Source organism: Ochotona princeps, chromosome 15 (assembly GCF_030435755.1).
Source record: "Ochotona princeps isolate mOchPri1 chromosome 15, mOchPri1.hap1, whole genome shotgun sequence".
In the NCBI taxonomy this organism is placed as follows: Eukaryota; Metazoa; Chordata; class Mammalia; order Lagomorpha; family Ochotonidae; genus Ochotona; species Ochotona princeps.
In genome coordinates, this window is record NC_080846.1 from 22,185,313 (window position 1) to 22,204,357 (window position 19,045).

Consider the following 19,045-nt stretch of genomic DNA (forward strand, 5'->3'; position numbering starts at 1 on the left):
AGGAAGGAATTTGTATTGGAAACAGAGCAAACAGGTTGCAAACTCAGATGCTCCAGTATGGAGTGCCAGTGTCACAAGTGGTGGGTTACTTCACTGCACCAAAGATGGTCCTGTTCCAAATGCTTCTTGGCAATTAGTTTATTTAATTGTATGGCAGAGTTGAGGAAACTGTGGCCCTGAGATGGCAAGTTGATTTGAACGAAGTCACAAAATGATGGGCACAACCAGGATGCAAACCCTGGCAACCTGGCTCCATAGCTTACTTCACACTCATCCATTGTGATATCTGTGATCATTTTTCCAAATGCATTGTGTGTTTCAGATCAATTGGTGAAATATTTTACTTCACTTAAATGCACTGTGTGCTTAAGATTTGTTGATCAAATATTATAGTTCACTTAGAATTATTTGGAAAACAGTAGCTGAACATTAATTTTGTTTAAAGACCCTGCAGCATAGAGATAGTACTGAAAATTTTTTTCCCTAAGTCACATGTTAGACATATTTTAATGATTCATCTATGAAAATGTAAGGTTATGAGTTTGACATAACCAGGGAATCCAGGCACGTGACTGTATTCTTGGGAAGTGCTTCTTTTTTTTCTTTAAGATTTACTTATTTTTCATTGGAAAGTCAGCTATACAGAAAAGGAGATACAGAGAGGGAAGATCCCCCGTCTGCTGGTTCACTCCCCAAGCAGCCGCAATGGCTGCAGCTGAGCTGACAGGAGCCAGGAGCCTCCGTTGGGTCTCCTATACAGGTGCCGGGTCCCAAGGCTTTGGGCTGTCCTCGACTGCTTTCCCAGGCCACAAGCAGGGAGCTGGAATGAAAGCAGAGCTTCCAAGACACAAACTGGTGGCTATATGGGATCCCGGCACATCCAAGGCGAGGATTTGAGCCCCTAGGCTACTGCTCCAGGCCCTGGGAACTGCTTTTAACTTTAGGTCAGAGACGTATTTTCAGAGTAGTGTATAAATAGTAACCCTTTGCATGAATTTTACAAATTTGACATCCTCGCAAGCATTAATCCCAACCTATGAAATATATTCTTTGTAGAATTTCAAGATGGTGGACATTATGAAAAATTGTGCTTCTTTCCATCCTTCAGCATGAAAAGACTTCATTGGTCTAGAAAGTAACCATTTTAGTTGCTCAGCTTTGCTGGTGCTAATCTAAGCTTTCTGGGCCTGCTTTTTTTTTTTGACAAATACTGGGCAAAACTAATTTGCCACTAGATGGAGCCCTGGCTATTTGGGTAGGAAAAAAGGTCCACAGTCAGAACATTAAATCATGCAGTCATATCCAGTTGGAGGGCCCCTGGTATTTGAGGCCCTCACTTTTAATTGTAGAATGCATCTTTGTTCTTTGCCTGACCTGCAGAGTGACATCACTGCCTCTCTTCCTGTGTGCTGGTTTTTGACACAAGCCAGATGGCCACCGTGATCGGTAGGCGCCCAGGCCGCCTGGTACAGCAGTTGATGAAACAGAATGGGAAGACATTTTATGATCAGCTGCGGGAGCACAATGAGGCTGCAGCTTTGCTAAGTAATTACATTCACTGTGCGCACTTTATTCCTCCCAGGCAAGGATCTCAAGGAAAAAAAAAAACCCACGTTTTTATTTATAGTGCTGTGAGGTATAGACCTTTGATCTTTTATTAGTCAGTAGTCTGCTCCAAAGGCATGCTCTCTCTCCTGTGCTCTGCAGTCACTCGTGAAAATGACATGTTTATTTATGTTTAATGGTTCTTTCAGGCTGTGCATCGTGATACTTACCTTCCCTCTTCCTCCCCTTTGTCTCCAGTTAGTAACATAAAAATGTTTTAGTTCTGTAGTGAGTTTAGTTTGGAGAAGTCAGAGTGCAGGCATGTTAATACAAGCAGATTTCTGTCAGATAGACTCCAGAGTGATTTGGTCAAATATATTACTGTTTATTATATGTTTGTTCTTCAAGGAGGTCAGAGGAATCCAGGAACAGACTTTTATTTTGGTGTGGGAGTGGAGGTGGTGGTCAGGAAATGAACAAGACATTCCTTTTTTTCATCCATTTTTGGACATTTAGTGGCTAAAGCCACTTAAAATGCTAATTTTAAATAACATAAGAGGTTGATACTAATCTGTTCTTTTTCCACTTTCATTTGAAAGTTAATATTTAGCAACTTCAATGTTGCATAAAACTTTCAAGAAAAATCCCAAGTACTGAACTTTTATCTGAAGCTTAAACTTGACGCAATTTTGAGATTCTTCCACATGATTCATTTTCAAAGACTTAAAAAAATAAATCTTAACTCCTTTTTCATGCTAGGTCACAAATATGATTCACTAAATTGATCTTAGATTATAAAGAATAAAATTGAATGAAGAATCACATTTATTTTGCTTTGTTCAAACTCAACACCGTTTCTGAAGTCTTTTAGCTCTTAGATTCCTTGGGTTTACAGAACAAAATTCAGACAAAGGAAATGTCTTAGTCTCACAGTATCACAATCTCCTCCAGGGAGGGAGGTTTGCAAATAATTGCTGGAAGGAGCCAGCCGTGTGAGGGAAGAATACGGCTTTACAGTCAGGTAGAACAGTGTTTTCTAATCCCTCCTGCACTGGTTGTTTGCCCAATGCCCTTGGCCTTGGAGCCTGGGTCTCCTCACATGTATTCGGGGATAAAGCCTACCTCCTAGGTTTATTGTAAGAAATTAAATGATACAATGTGTATATTAGGCCCTAGACAGTTCCTGTCACATGATATGAAGTCAGTAAATGCTAATTCCTTTCAACTGTTTTAAACTTCACCTCTTGCACAATGTGTTCACAGATCATATTGCTATCACATGAATATGGTGTGTATTTTATTCATAAGATATAAATAAGCCTGAGGTGAAAGTCAGCTCACCACCTGAAAAAATGGGAATTTGAAATGTATTAGTGCTGTGTGTATGTGTTCAGTTCTTGAGCAAACCATGACCATCAATTGTGCGATGAATGTGTTCAACATTTGTGATGTCTTCATTTGTTTTTTTTTTTTTTTGTTTTTCTCTTCCTCAGTTCTTGCTGCTGTTCTTTGCCTGTCGTTTTGTTGGTGAAGATATCACAGTGATGTCTGCCTTCAACCTGCTGCACTTGGTGACCAGGAGCCAGCCAGTAGCCCTGCGAGCCTGTGGGCTCCCCTCAGGTTGCTGCTTGTTGCACTGTATGCGTAGTGAGGGCACTGGTTTGAGTGGGTGTTTCTGCTGCAGGAAATGATATTACCATCATGCTTGCTAAATTTCGTTTTCTTTTACTTGGGCCCTAATTTGAAAACGGAAATTGGTTATAAATCACCACTGTGCTTTGAATAACATTCATTTCCACAGTCCTCACAACCCTTGGTGACATTGTCCAGTTTCCTTGCTCACTTTATAATTGTCACTAATATTTCATGATATCTTCTTGTTCTTTAATGCATACTACACATCTGCAAATCATAATGTTCATAAGAGGCTGGCTGTCTTACTAAGAAACTGCCCCAAATCACACAAAATAGGACATTCATCTTGGTAAAGAATAATGAAAATGCTTTTCATTCCACATGTGGCCATTCCTTCAGGATCAAAAAAAAAAAAAAAAAAGGCAAAAAACCCCAAAACCCAAAACAAAACTTTGGCATAATTATTTATTATTATTTTTAATCAAAGAAAAGAACTTCTGTCTAACAATGAGAATCATACAACTAATATAGCTTTTGCAAATTGGTTCCTAAATTATAATTGCTTCACTTTTTAAAAATGTGATTTTAATCACTTAAATATGTGAGATTTGAAAATCTAAAATTTCATTGTGTGCCTATATAATGTAGTTAATATTTTAATTAGAAAAATCAAGATGGCTAGTATTTTTCTCTGAATATGATGGCATTCACATTTCCTTGGGCTATGCATTATGATCTTCTATAGAAGATTTAATTCTAGTGCATTGAACATTTACTGAATATTAACATGAGTGCCAGGCGTTGGGTTAAGGAGTGAGGATAGTGATTCACAATGTAAGACCAATGTTTCTACAGGTACCAGCTAGAGCTAGAAGCAGTTGAGGATCACAGAACCATGTGGTGACAACTTGACTAGGGATTGTTATGCCTGGCCATTACAGGAACCCAGAAAAATGCTAGTTTTTTAGTGAAAAGTATTTTAGAAGAGAGGGGATCCATGGAGGATATCGTATTTGCACTTAATCCCAAACTATGAGTCCAAGGAGGAGACTGCTTATGTGGTAGTGTGAGCAAAATAGGGAGTCTGCTTTGTGGCATTGTAGGTTAGGCAGCCTCCTGCAACTCTGACATCCTATGTCAGAGTGCCTGTTCAAGTCTCACTTACACCACTTCACTGCTTTCCCAGTTGGAAATGATGAGGAGTACTAGACCCGCATGAAGTTCTAGGCTCCTGCCTTAGGCGTGGCCCAGCCTTGGCCGTAGAGGCCACTGGGGGGCTAGACCAGTGGAGGGAAGATCTCTTGATCTCTCCCTATATCCGTTATTCTGCCTTTCACAAAAAGTGAATAAAACACAATCAGTCTTTTAAAAAGTAAATTTGGAGGGAAGAGGTGAAGAGGAATGATATGTTTTAATTTGCATTTTATAAAAATTACTAGTTTATTATGTCAGAGTTACTGCTGGTTTTCCAGGTGTTTCAGTGAGAGGAGTACAGATGAGAATTTGGTTAGCAGGGAGTATAACATATTTATCTTAAAATTGTATTGGCTGGATTTAATGTTTCTCTGATGTCTTGAGCATTTAATAAAGCTTAATTTGTGGAGATCCTAACCAGTATTCTCAGTATTCCCAAACCCGCATAACCTCCTGCACTGCCACCATGGCATATACCAGAGGTGTTTGAGGATGGAGGGAGTTCTGAAGTGCTGGGAGCCCAACAGTTTGAAAAGAAGGGCGATGGTGACATTGGCATTATGGCGTAGTAGGTGAAGCCATAGGCTAAAGCAGTGTCCAAAATGGTGCAGGTTGGAGCCCCTGCTGTTCCACTTCCAATCTAGCTCCCTGCTGATGTGCCTGAGGAAGCAGTGGAAAATGACTCAAGGGTGTGAGCCCTTCATATTCATGGGGTAGACCTTATGTAGCTTAAGCATGGCCCAGCCCTGGTCATTCTGGCTGTGTGGAGAGTGGGCCAGTAATGGAGATCACGCTGTCTCTCCCTCTTCTTTCAGCAACCCTGAGTTTCATGTAAATAAATAAGAAAACAAATAAATACGATTTTAGAAGTAAAGAAGATGGCTTTAGAGCGAGACTCAGGCTGTAGAACTGATGCATTTTAATGTTTGTCTTTTGAATTGTGTATGCACTTGAGGGAAACCAGTCCCTGTGCATGTGGAACTTTGCTTTGATATGTATCCCATTTAACAGTTGTACTAGGATAATTAGTTTGTAAATGACCATGGTTTTCACTGAGAAAAGTGTGAAAGCTCCCATCATAATGCCTGTAATATGGGTTGGCTATGCTGAAAGATGGCTTGTTGTTCTTAAAAACAAACAGCTTGTTAATTGCGTATTTCTTGAAGTATGCCAGTTGTGGAATTAAAGAATCCCATAATGAAACTGCTTAAAATATGTTTCTTTAACTTTGCATAGCAAAATTTTTCAAAGCTAAATTCACTAAAGCTGATAATCTTGAGCAGTAACCTTTACAGTGCTGTGGTTGATTGAATACACAAATTCCAGAGTCATAGTGACAAAGTTTGAAGTCTGGCTGTAACACTTGTGGTGTGGGCTGTGCCTTGCCCTTCTTGTGTGTGAGATGAAATTATGAGCATTAAATAGGTGGGGACACAAAATGCTGAGACCAGTGGCTGGCATCTACTAAGTACCATGCATGAGTATGCCTTCCCTATAGAAATCCAAGATTTTATATTAATATAGGTTTACATTTTCCCAATAGACTTTGAAACATTTACATTTGTCCTTTCGTTTAACTATTTTTGCTTTAATAGGAGTGACAATTACACTTTATGTTTGAGAAATAGCAGATTCAATATGTTGTTTTGATCTTTTTATGGTGCTCATACATCCTGCTAAACCAGAATCCAAGTCCAAAAAGACAACACATTGCTTTTACTCTTAGTATCTCCTAATGATGAAAGCCTGTTAGAAACCAACTTTTTTACCTGGGACGTATAACCCCATTTGATTTGATGTATGAATTGGCTAGAATAGTTTTCCATAATTCCTTCAAGCACCACCTAACTTAAAATTTTGTGAAAGACAGTACTCAAGTTTTTATAACTTGAATATTAGTAAAATCTTTTCCATTCAATTCACTAATAGGATTTCATTTTACTTAGATGTAAAGCATTGTTGAGGAGATTGTTACCCTCAGTAATAAGAATGAAACAAATTATGGAATCTTTGAAAAATAAAAAAAATGAAATGAGAATGCTAGTCCATGCTACTTTGTACAGGTAGAGATAGAAGCAGCCAAAATTTGAGATCTAGGAAATTAAGGTGAAAGTCTGAAGTCTTGCTTTAATTTACTGTTCCCTGGTCAAAACCCATTACAGTAGAAATCTGTATAAATCAAAAAGATTTTTGTCCCCTGGCCAGTACCATACTAATTTTAAGTATTCTTCAATATTAAATAATTCCAGAACTGAAAAATAATTGGAACAGTCCTTAAAGTTGATTATAACTGAATTGACCTGCATGAAGGCCATATCCCAGCAGAGTGATCTGTCATTTTTCAGTTGGACTTCCTGGACCTGTTATTCTGAATAAAGCATAATTTTAATTTAGAGCTTATTAAGTGCATCTGAGTTATGGTTCACTCATGTTAGTAATTAAAGGTAATCGTTCCCTCTCAGAATTTGTTCTTAATTTCCTAGAACAGTTTCTTTTATGTATTAAAGAGAGCACTAGAATAGGAGTCAGAGAAAACTCTAACCATAGCTGTGTCATTAACTTGTGTGACCTTGCATAAATCAGCAAACCTCTCCAGCTCTTGGTCTCTTCATCTTTAAAATGAGGAAGAGAAATGATATATTCAGGTCTGAAATCCAATGATATTTGCTGTCATTTGTTTTTACTTTTGGCCTTGGGTTAATCAATTCGTACAACTCAGTATTAATTAATTCTGGGAACTTACAGTCAAGCCTGCTAGATTGTTGTGGGAGGATAGAAATATTTTCCATGCTTGAACATTAGAATTCTTGACCCCTCAGTTAAGACTGGGGCATTATCTGAGGGATTAGAAAGTACAATTTTATGCATAGTTTTAATGTTAGATAAAAATTAAGTTAATTGTGGCTTAGGCCAGATATCATGGTAGCTTTTACTCAAGTCAGGGTGTTTGTCTAAATTAGTACTAATTACAGTGACAGATTGTACTTTAATCTTAGACACAGAATTATGACTTTACTTGACTTCAGTTGTATATTTAATAGCTTCCATGAAGAGCTGTTTAGCTGTCATATGTTTATCAATATATACTATTTTATATAGAAATTAAAAGTCATAAAAGGCATTTTGCAAATGGTATTTCAAAATCATAGAATGTTATCTGTGTAACCAGAATTCCCAGAGAGTCAGAGGCTTATAGTTTCAGAGCTTAACACAGTGCCTGGCACTTAATAAATATTTGTTAAATGAATAAACAAACAATTAGAAGGTTTATATTTGTGGATGAAGTCATCCATAGTTGTAACACAGAGTACAAACTTACTTGTGACTCCTTTATATGGAAATGTTAAAAGTTCATAATTTGATTGGCTTTTGAATTTATCACTCTGTTGCAGTGAAACATAGAAGTAGCTCTCTTCAGATAAATCACATTGTAGTGAAATAAATTAAAAATGGTATTACAGATTCAATTGTATTATTTAGAATTTCCTTTTATTTCCTCAAGAAATTTGAGTTTTAGCTATAGATGAACTGTTAGAAATGTGAATGGGTGTGTGTGAAACTTACCATGAGAATTAAGAACTCTGGCTCTTGAATCACTACTTTTGAGCAAATTAATGTGCCTTAAATCTTTGTTTGTAAAGAGGAGATACTAAAGGTGTGCATCAAAGCATCATCTCAAAGTACAAAGTGTGTATGAAAGTTTGAGCTGGCAGTGTTTTATTTTTTTTTTTAAAGATTTGTTTATTTTATTACAAAGTCAGATATACAGAGAGGAGGAGAGACAGAGAGGAAGATCTTCCATCCGATGATTCACTCCCCAAGTGAGCCGCAACGGGCCGATGCGCGCCGATCCAAAGCCGGGAACCTGGAACCTCTTCCGGGTCTCCCACGCAGGTGCAGGGTCCCAAAGCATTGGGCCGTCCTCGACTGCTTTCCCAGGCCACAAGCAGGGAGCTGGATGGGAAGTGGAGCTGCCAGGATTAGAACCAGCGCCCATATGGGATCCCGGGGCGCGTTGAAAGCGAGGACTTTAGCCGCTAGGCCACGCCGCTGAGCCCGGCAGTGTTTTATTAATAACAAATAATGTTGAGTTTAAAAACAATCAGTGTTAGAGTACTTGCTCACTTACTCAACTGATTGACTCTATTAATTTATTAAAACTTTTGGAGTCATGAAACTTTGGATCACCTGCATAGTTCTTTGATAAGAGTCTGAACCTTTCTTCCCAGAAAAAAACATAAATGTACCTACACTCACTTTCCAGTTTCTTTCAAAAAATGTTTTCCCTAGATTTTGTGAAATTCTTGACTGTGTTCTGTATTTACTATACTGAAAATAGAGTATAGTAAACATGTTTACCATAGTATAGGTTTTTTACTGTATCCTCAGGATATTTGTTTTAAGAGAGACACACAAAATCAAAATAAACCTGATCAGAACACGCTATTTCTGATTTCTGTATTGGTGTTACCAATGAAATTCACATATTGAGATAAATGCCTCCAGTTCTCCAGTTTCAGCACTCTCACACATCCATTTTAATTAAATACATCTGATTAAATTAAAACGCATTGGAGAACAGGTTTTTTGTTTCAACTGAAACAGTTTTATAAATGGACGTCCAAATTCAACTCAGTTCACAAAATATTTTGTGATTAGTTCATTGAATGGTATCTACTTTTGTCCAGTAGATGGCGCTAGTTTTACACCCTTTTGCAGCATGAAAGAGCACTGATACTATACAGAGATAGGTGCATTGTGAAAACTTCAACAAAAGTATGTAAAGAATATCCAGTTGAGATCATATGGATTTAGAAGCCACAAATTTTTTTGCTTATATTATGTTCAAACAGTATTTTGCAAACAGTGGAGTGCAAAACCTTTTTCCATTTTCAATAGGACTCCAACTTCTTTATGCTTGGATATCTCGTTGAAATTGTCTTTCATGTGTAGACTTTCTATAAACTAAAACAAGTTTTCATAAATTAACTTATCTTATATCCAAATAGCTGATTTAACAGTAATTTATTGTTTTATATGCAGCTAAATTTTCTTCAGCAGACCACCCAAGAATTAAAGAAAATTTCACATTTTGTTTTGCTTTGTTTTGAATTTTTATAGAATCTTGAAAATGTTAGTAGTTTAACATGTTGACTGTTAAGCATAAATCGTTTTCTGCATGAATGAAAATATTTTAAGAAACTAAGAGAAAGTATACTTTAAATGTTGATTAATGAGTACTATAATGGTCCCATATTTTTTCTAATGTATTTTAGGAGTTCTATGATATAATAGCATTTTTGTTAAGGTGCTACATAGCAATTTCTCAATACTATCAGGTGAATTTTAGAAATGATTTGCACATTGTTATATTAGTCAAGGTTAAATTATTATAAAATCATACATATGTATGAATAAGATGTTGGGCATATGTTTGTTAAATGTGGGTTTTGTCTATTTTTGGTTAAACATGGATTAAATCATATTGTGCATAAATGCATCTAGTAGCAAGAGCATTAATGTGGGAAAAACCAAAAAAAATTGAATATTGATTTTCCTTGAGAAATTCATTAATCACCAATGATTGCAAAACGTTTAAAATATATCACAAGTTCTGAATGGAAGTGATATTTGTACAGGGTTAGAATATCTTGAGAAGTGGGATGGAAGATTAGAACGCAATTAGATGTTTATTTGCCTAAACATGCTTACAGTGATGTCTACTGGATCATAAAAAGATTATTAAAATGAATCCGCTCTTGTTCGCAGCAGACACAAGGCTAATGAAGGAATGAGCCATGAATGACAGTTCACAAAACATTCATAACTTGAGGATAGATACTTGATGGATTTCTGTTATCAGTCTTTCTTAGTGTGCAGACTCAACCTAAGTATTTGGTTTGAAGACTTACATGTTAATTTTAGATTCTTCAAAATGCATCTGGTTGAAATGCAGTAGCTGATCAGCTATTACTATTTTTTGTGCTTTTGCTTTTCGAATCAGCTAGTTGGCTGAAATTCTTAAATCCCCACTTCAGTTATTTAAGTACTGTATTTTTTGATTTTTTAAAATATCTAATTTGTTTGCACTTGTAATCATTTAGAGATTTGTATGATAAAAATGCCATGAAATGATGAAACTATGTGTTATTTGGTTAATAAATGGCATATACTTGTAGCATTTAAAATTACTCAGTAACCTATGATAAGAATTTCCTTCAACTCTGGCTATATTTATTATAGTTAGCCACATAACTCACATTATGAGTGAAATATTAACTCATTAGATTCTTCTGATTTTAAACAAGCAAAAAAAAAAAAAATCCAAAAATCTGTAACTTATATTTTAAGTAAGATTTTGTTTTATTGTAGGCATTCGTGTTGGATCATAACTATACAGCTATTTATATTGTATTCCATTTGATTAACATTTTGGTACTTCCTGCACACATTCTGTATACCATGCCAGCAAGTTTCAGGGCGTGCCATCATATTGATATTGATATTGATGAAGGAACAGGTTTTTACCTTAATCTGTATCTACTGCTGTCTTCTGCTGTCAGCCTACTTTCTGACTGCCGGAATCTGTGTTTCGTTCCTTTTATTTCTGCTCTTCATCTGTAAAGTAGGAATGATAAAACATTCCTGTAAACTCTTTGGCAGTTAAGTTTGACACTCTGGTGTTACATTAGCTTATATTTCCTTAACCTTTTTGGGTGAGCAGCTTTAATCCCTTGGCATAGTGGAGAAAAAAACAGTAAAAGAAAGCAAAAAAGAGGACACTGAAGAATCTGGGAAAGGGGATGGCTTTATCAGGCAAATTTCGTTTCTACTACAAAGTTAACTCAGAAAGGCAGAGGTTTTTGCATTGGGTTCTGTGTTACATCTCAGCAACTGTAATTGGGTCTGTTGCATTTTAGGTGTTCAATAAATATCTGCTTAGAATGAATGGATCAGAATAAGTAGTATTACCTTATGTGTCAGAATAATGCCTTGATGAGAAAGACTGCCGTTTTAAGTTTTATTTTCTATAGAATGAAGGTTGTTTATACTTGATAGTTTTCTGATTCTTTATCAACATGTCCTCCCTTGTTTTACTGTGGAGGTAAGAAGAGGAAGTGAGAAGACTTATGCTTCTTTTTACCCAAAAAGGGTGATTGGCTTCTTGGAATCACATTTCTTTTGCACGATCCCCAATGGAGGTGTGGATGTAGTTACTGGGAGATGCTAAAAGTTGGGATGTGAGTGGTAACCCATTGTGGGCGGCACGTGCTTTACAGATAGATGGGCATGTTAAAAGGACAGCAGTGTATGACTTGAAGAGAGAAATACAGTGAATGAACAGAGAAAAGCAATAGAGAACCTAGCTCCTACAAACCAAATGTGTGACCACGTCAAGCAACTTCTTTGGGCTTGGATTTCCTCTTGAGGGTTTTAGACTAGAAGTTCATTATTTCTCAAGTTGTAATTTGAGGGACACTAACTACTAATTGCCATGTAAAATAAATCTCAGCATCAAATTGAAAATTGTATACTACCATATTTCATAAATTCTGAGATAAACACTGTTTTATTTCACCATCATGATACACTTTTTTAAAAAAGATTTATTTATTTTTATTACAAAGATATACAGAGAGGAGGAGAGACAAAGAGGAAGATCTTCCGTCTGATGATTCACTCCCCAAGTTACCCCAATGGCCGGTACTGCGCCGATCCGATGCCGGGTACCAGGAACTTGCTCCAGGTCCCCCACGCGGGTGCAGGGTCCCAAGGCCTTGGGCCGTCCTCGACTGCTTTCCCAGGCAACAGGCAGGGAGCTGGATGGGAAGTGGAGCTGCTGGGATTAGAACCGGCGCCCATATGGGATCCTGGGGTGTTCAAGGCGAGGACTTAAGCCGCTAGGCCACGGCCGCCGGGACCCCATGATACACTTTTAAAAATCATTTTTCAGTTGTTTTCTTCTTCATGTTTTTGTAGATGCAGGGATGTAGCCTCACCCTCTCCTCTTTCTCCCTGCTCATTTTTCCCTCCTGCCATTTTCCCCACATGGTATCACAATAGTATAATCCATGAGTATAAGTTTGTGACATTTAAATGTATCATGACATGGTAAGCACAGGCGAAGGCAGAAAGCCTAGTATTGTATTTTAGAGCTATGTTTAAACATTTCATTGTGAGCCCTTTTCTTCTGAAGCAGAGACACATCCTACATAGTCCCTTATAATTTTTAAAGGACTTTTTTTGTCTTCTAATTTAGAAGGATAAGATTGTGTTGTCTCAAACCATCACTTGTTAAATCATACACAGCAGTTCAGGAAAGTGGCCAAGAAGGGCATCATCAAGAAACCCGTGTAGCTCTAAATTTTCCTTATCTGATTTGACTGTGGAATCTTCTCTTTCCCAACAAGAACAGCCTGTTAATATTTTATTCAAAGCTAGTGTTTCATAGAGTCATTTTTTATGCAATTATGGGTTAGGTCATCTTAACAGTTTTTAATCCAGAGAATTAATGGACCATTAGTCAAAAAAGATTTGAACATGGAGCTCTAGCAGAGCAATATATAGAATTAAAAGTAGTCATGAAAGAAATAATTTTTCAAACTGTTATTCACTTTTCAGATCTTACAGATTTATTTGGCAGATGTTGTTGCAATTTTTAAACCAAGTTCTAAGAAACACAGCCAAAGCATCAGTTAGGAAACAGCTTCTTTAGGAGGAACATTTAAGTAACAATAATTAAAGGGGAGGTTTGAAACAATCTTAAAATACATAGAGTTTCTAGTCCTTCCTCTTGCCCAGGTGCATAGCGAGGAGCTGGGATGTCAACAGGACCAACAAAACATAGGAACACTGCTAAGGAAGTCTTACACCTTTCTTAGGTTGTCTGGGTGGGAAAACAAGATTGTAACTTTTTTTTTACACTTCCCTTCAGAGTCTTAGAATTTTTTGAATGAGTAGATTCAGATTTGACGTTTATGGACTTCTGTTTTCATTGAGCTTAATTAACTTAATTTGAAATCTGTGTGGGCAGTAATTTTGGCCATTTGCAGTGGAATTTTGAAGGAAGATAAGATTTATTTATTTTCTAATAAAATATTCAGTGTTGCATGTAAAGGAAATAAAATTCTGATTGCTTATCGAAAGGACTGCTCCTCTTTGCTTGTTGTGGGTGGTTCCCGCTCAGGTCTGTGCTCCCTCAAAGCGAGAGGGAGGATAGCTAAGAGAGCCTTTTTTTTTTTCCTTCCCCAAATCTTTTTGATTGTATGTGAAATGTAGAATGGAAATGAGCCTGTCTGTTTTTAATTTTTTTTTTCTGTATGGGCTGTGATGTTCTGGTGAAGACCCATACTGGAAAAAAAAATTGAAAACAGGGAACTTCAACTTTGTCAGACTTTTCACATGCAATCAGATAGAATTGAAGTGAAGTGACTTTCTTTTTCACTATTGTCACTTGATGATGGCAGTGCCTTTAAAAATTCTCTTCTTATTCATGTGCTTTGCAAGGAAGAAAATACTTTCTGGATGAAGACATGTTTTAAATATTTCCCTAAACTATAGGTTTTATGGTCCACATTAACAAGGAGAATTATTGCATTCAGTATTACATTACGTTTTCCAAGTTGATAAAGTATTTTTTAGTTCTTTGTGGTCCTTCAGGTAAATTATTAATGAATGTTTGATCAAGATTAATGTAGTGGTAAGTTTCTCAATTGTTCCCTCCCGAGACAATCAAGCAGCTTCACAAATGACATTTCACTGTTAAGGTTAGAATTTTAAATTATATTAACAAGCTTTGGATGTTGTGACATAGTTACTTCCATTCATTTGTACATTTCCTCCCTTAATTTAAAACTAGCTTATTTCTCAGCTCCTCAATTTTTTCTTCATATCTGAATATACATTTTATTCTGTTTTTGGTTAGTTAAGTTGATAAATCTATGTGAAAAACTCTTTTCATACCTTTCAGCAGGGTGGGACTCTTACACCCTGACTAGTCCACGTTTGATTATGTTAAGCTTGTTCAGGTAGAATTCTGTTTCCATAGCATCCCCTCTGGCACACTGATCCTAAAGATTTCTTCTGTAAAAACCATTTGATTTTTTTTTTAACATTAAAATTATAACTGGGCATGGTTAGTCTGGATGGGAAATGTTTAAGAGTTTAAGAGAGGTTTTTTTTTTTTTAATTCATCCATTTTTAATTGAAGGGCAGATTTACAGAGAGAAGTGGAGAAAGAGAAAGATCTTCCTTCCATCTGCTGGTTCGCTTCCCAAATGGCTGCAATGGCAGAACACAGCCAATCCGAAGCCAGGAGCCAGGAGCTTCTTCAGGTCTCCCACATGGCTACAGGGTCCCAAGGCTTTGGGCCATCCTGCACTGCTTTCCCAAGCTATAAGCAGGGAGCTGGATGGTAAGTGAAGTAACCAGGACACAAACTGGAACCCAGCAGGTGGAAAGTTAGTTGGTTGAGCCATTGTGCCAGGCCTAAGTGTTAGTGTTCTTTTGAATAACTCTTCACATGAAACTCCGCAAACACCTTTATCTTAAGACTGTACTTTATATTAAGTTTCTTATTCCTAGGCCAGGATGTCTTGTTCTTTAACTTTCCAGTGCTATCACACTTTTGATGCATTGTGGATATTTAATGAGTAGTTAGAGTATGAATTAATATTAGAGTTAACAGTTTAGTCAGAGGATTCATGATTTGGGAAATAAAGCAGAAGTAATTGAAGATACTTGAGAAAAATGGCACAATACTACATAATACCTTGCATAGTAAATGTGTTAGCAGTGAGGGTGCTGTTAGTGAATTTAGCAGTGTGTGTAGAATTGCAAAAAAAAAAAAAAAAAAAAAAAAAAACCAAAAACACTCGCACACAAAAAACCATGGTAGAAATACCTTCTAAGTTTCTTCTACTCAGGCATTCAATATAGAAACCAGAAGATTAGTTTTATCATTCAAGTATGAACCACTGAAACACATTGTATTAATTTGAGAAAGTTTGAATGTTTTCTTGACATGCTTAGAATGTCTACTGATGTTAATTAGAACTCTACAAATATCTGTTGTTATGACAGTTTTTTTTCTCACAGAAGGAAAAGAAAATCCTTATTTAAAAAGAAATTTTTGTCTGCTGTCTGACTCTTAAGACTTGCAGATTTCTTTGCTTTATTTATTTAGGACATGGAACACATGAAATTAAAATGAATATAAGTTTAAAAATTAAGGGTGTTTTCAAAAGTGGAAACTGAGCCGAGATATTAATTTTATACTTTCTCAATTTTGAATGTCCCATGTCATTTCTTTCACGATTGTAAGAGCATTATTTGCCAAAGAGTTTTGTTTCTAAGCTCATACAAAATTCATCACCAAACCCATGTATTGTGTATCATTTTACACATGACTCCAGGTTGGGAATGATAGCCTGTGGTCTAGCTGGTTACCTGGGGTGAGGGGAAGTGTCAGAGCAAATTAACAGAGCCTGCTCTCCGATTATGTATTCCAAGTTCAGCTACACAAGTACTTTCTGAGGGCTTCACTGATGGGTAGTCACTACACATTTTTCTGTACGCAAGAAAGTGCTAGCCAATGTCCTTTTTAAACGATATATAATTGTAAATATCCTTGTTTAAAAGCATAATCTTCTCCATTTAAGTAGAATTTGCTTCGAAGTTACTTCTGTCCCCACCATTGGTGGGTGTATGAGCATGTTAGTGATATTGTCTCTGGCATTGGTCATATCCTGTCTGTGTTCATAAAGTTCTTCCTCCATTATATTTTTTCTGCCTTATTCTATACCTGCTGGAATAGAAGCTCTATGAAAGTAAGCTGTTTATTTTGCTTTCTGGCACAACTCAAGTACTTTGAATAACACCAGTATATAATAGTTGCCCAACAGATAATTCTCAAATGAGTATATTTTACTTAATGTAGAACTGATACTCTATTCAACTTTGTGATGTTAAGAATGTTGGATAGGTGGTCCTCAAAGTAAGCCCAGCAGCTCTAGTTTTGTGGAAACCAGCGGATAGGAAGCAAAAGTGTCTTGATATTTTTAGTTGTTAATTTCAGCACTGTTTTCTTCCATCTGTCTACTTTGAGAGAATAATCGGGACTTTAGTAAACCATAGTACCTTTCTTTTCTCTGTGCTGTGTAGTTTTTTTTTTCTTTAACTTTATCAACTGGAGTACAAACACCAAGTAATGTTTTATGGTATGCATTTTACATTTTTTGCTAAAAATGGACTAGGCTTAGCTTTAATAAGCAGTCATTCATTCAGAAATTCTAATTCTATGCCTGGAATAAAAATTTGTTCTTTTTCCAATATCATAGACTACTAACTGAAAATTAAAATTTATTATGAAAATTAAACTATACCATCTTTAAGTATAACAGCAAAATATTTCAGCATGAACTTAACTGTTTGGAGTTAGTAACTCAAAGTAAAATAGGAGGATATTCTTACTTATTTATTACCTTGAGAAAATAATAGTTTTGCTTTTTTCTGGTGCAAGAGCTGAAATTGAAGTTACAGGATCTTTAGGTTTTGTTTTGTTTTGATTTTTCACACGGAAATATAAACTTTATGGCTTAAAAGTACTCTGAGATTTTAGGTAACAGACCTGCTTTGCTCACCAGGAAGCTAAGAAGCTTTCAATATTTTACAGACATGGTGAGGACTCCATATGAATCTTGTCCCTGGACCTCTGTGGAAGGACTGAGCACGAGCAAAACCAGCATTGGCTGCAAGAAATATTTTCTTTTCTGAATCTTCCTCAGTGTTTGACTTAACGCTCTTATTGTTTTACATTGTTTATGATCACTTTCAAGCTGGAAGCTATTGAGTAATTTGAAAAGAAAGAATATTGAGCTATAATTTTTATGACAGAATACATGAATATAGGTTTTTTTGTGAGACATCTTGGATTTAAGTCAGTGTACCTATTTGCCATTTGTCTCTAGTAGTTAGGTTGTGACTGCTTAGCCTCAGTCTTTGTGTCTGTAAAATGGGCATTACAGCATTATTGAGAGGAGTAATGTGTGATTTACTGCCTAGAAATGTGCCTGGAACAGAGTAGGACTCAGTTTTACTTTTTTCTACCACTCTGTTTTCATTATTTTAGAAGATAGTTTGTAAGAAAAATAATGTTCTAAAATATTAGTACAGGGAAATAATTACCAACAAATATTACAACACATTGAAATTCCTGACCAGGGTGCCCTTTAAAGCACTGTTTTAATATCCAAATACACTATAATTAAAATAATTGTAGATTTTGATAAGACCTTCACAGTGGAGCTTCATGACAACCCTGGCCTGGAGGAAACAAAATAAAGTAAGCCTTGATATAAAAAAAAGATTCTGGACATGTTTTAGTAAACAAATACCCTTGGATTGAGTTCAAGAGTAGCTCAGTAACTCCATAGGGAATGGAGTTAGATTAGATACCAAATGGGTGATAATACCTCTTCAAATATACTCACGTTGCCTGTGTGTATACACACACTTCCTTGTGTCTTCAAAGTACACTATTAAACGTTTAAATAAAGAGAGAAATCATTCCCTAACAGACTTAAAAGCCAATTTAGAGGTCATTGAACAGATGTCATATAATACTAATGTTAAATTATCCTATGTAATAAGAAAATTACAGTACCTAAGTGAAGATAGTAAAAGGAAACCATCCAATGAATTACTCTAGAATTTCAAATGAAATTATATCTTCAAAATTAGCAGTGGCACCACATGAGTTTAGAAAAGTTAAGTCTGATAGGGTGAAGAGAAATCAGACAAAAGCTTTTCTGTGTTTATATGTGCCAATTTTTGGTTGCAATACCAGAAAAGCAAATGTAATACAATACTTTCAATTGTCCAGGAAGGATGTTGTTATTAAACTGTATGCCAACACATTTATTAAAATCTGTCTCAACTTCTCATTGAGTTGTTTTATGTAAAATCACAATAATTGTTTCTAGTGTACACATTCTTCATTTGCTATTAGGTACACTTTAAAAGCCTAATTATTTTGGGAACATAATATGACCAAAAGAATGAAAATGTACAAAGTTTGACAACTTTAAATAATCACTTGTATTTCTTTAGGAACACACCTCACTTACAGTTAGGAAACAATATTTATATTTAAGGTTGAAAAGCCAGGATGTAGGAGAATTTTGCTAATTTGGAAGATGACCTGTAAGTGCACCAAAACCAAATAATTTGTAGGCTATGACACAGGGCACATTCCTACAAAATTTGTGTGAATACAGCTTTAGTGGTTCTTGAAAGACAAAGAAAGAAAGCTGGAATGAAATCTTTACTCACTTCCAATAAGACGGAGCCTAACAAAAGAGTACAGCAGTGCTCTTTCAAAGCTTGCCATTCAGATGAGGTCTCTGTAGCACAGTTAATGAGATGGTTCATAGTGGAAAACAATCTGTTTTTAAGAATGTTTAGATCAAAAGTAATTTCTGATCTATGAAATAAAGTCTCTTCAATACCCTTCATTCACCAGTAAAGCTTTTATGTTTGTATTATTTACTTCAATCAGATGTTTTCAATTTTACCTTTTCCTTGTACAAATACTTGACATGGTTCATCAATACTGACCAACAGTTTTATTCTTTTTGTTCAGAAAAGAGAGTTTTAAGAGAGGGAGAATGAA

General features: G+C 36.0%; 1 protein-coding gene across 4 annotated transcripts in view; it reads left to right on the forward strand.

The window, feature by feature from the left end:
- MSRB3 (methionine sulfoxide reductase B3) overlaps positions 1-19,045 on the forward strand; it is a 146,608-nt gene that overhangs the window by 30,960 nt on the left and 96,603 nt on the right. For 2 of the 4 annotated variants that reach the window (XM_058673117.1, XM_058673116.1), the window contains exon 2: positions 3,039-3,165. The exons of 1 other annotated variant lie outside the window; for it this stretch is intronic. In XM_058673117.1, the coding sequence (XP_058529100.1) occupies positions 3,090-3,165 (76 nt within the window). In that variant the 5' untranslated portion in view covers positions 3,039-3,089. Of the gene's footprint in view, positions 1-1,380; positions 1,546-3,038; positions 3,166-19,045 lie in introns of all 4 variants that reach the window. One more of the 4 variants, XM_004582999.3, reaches the window with a different exon arrangement.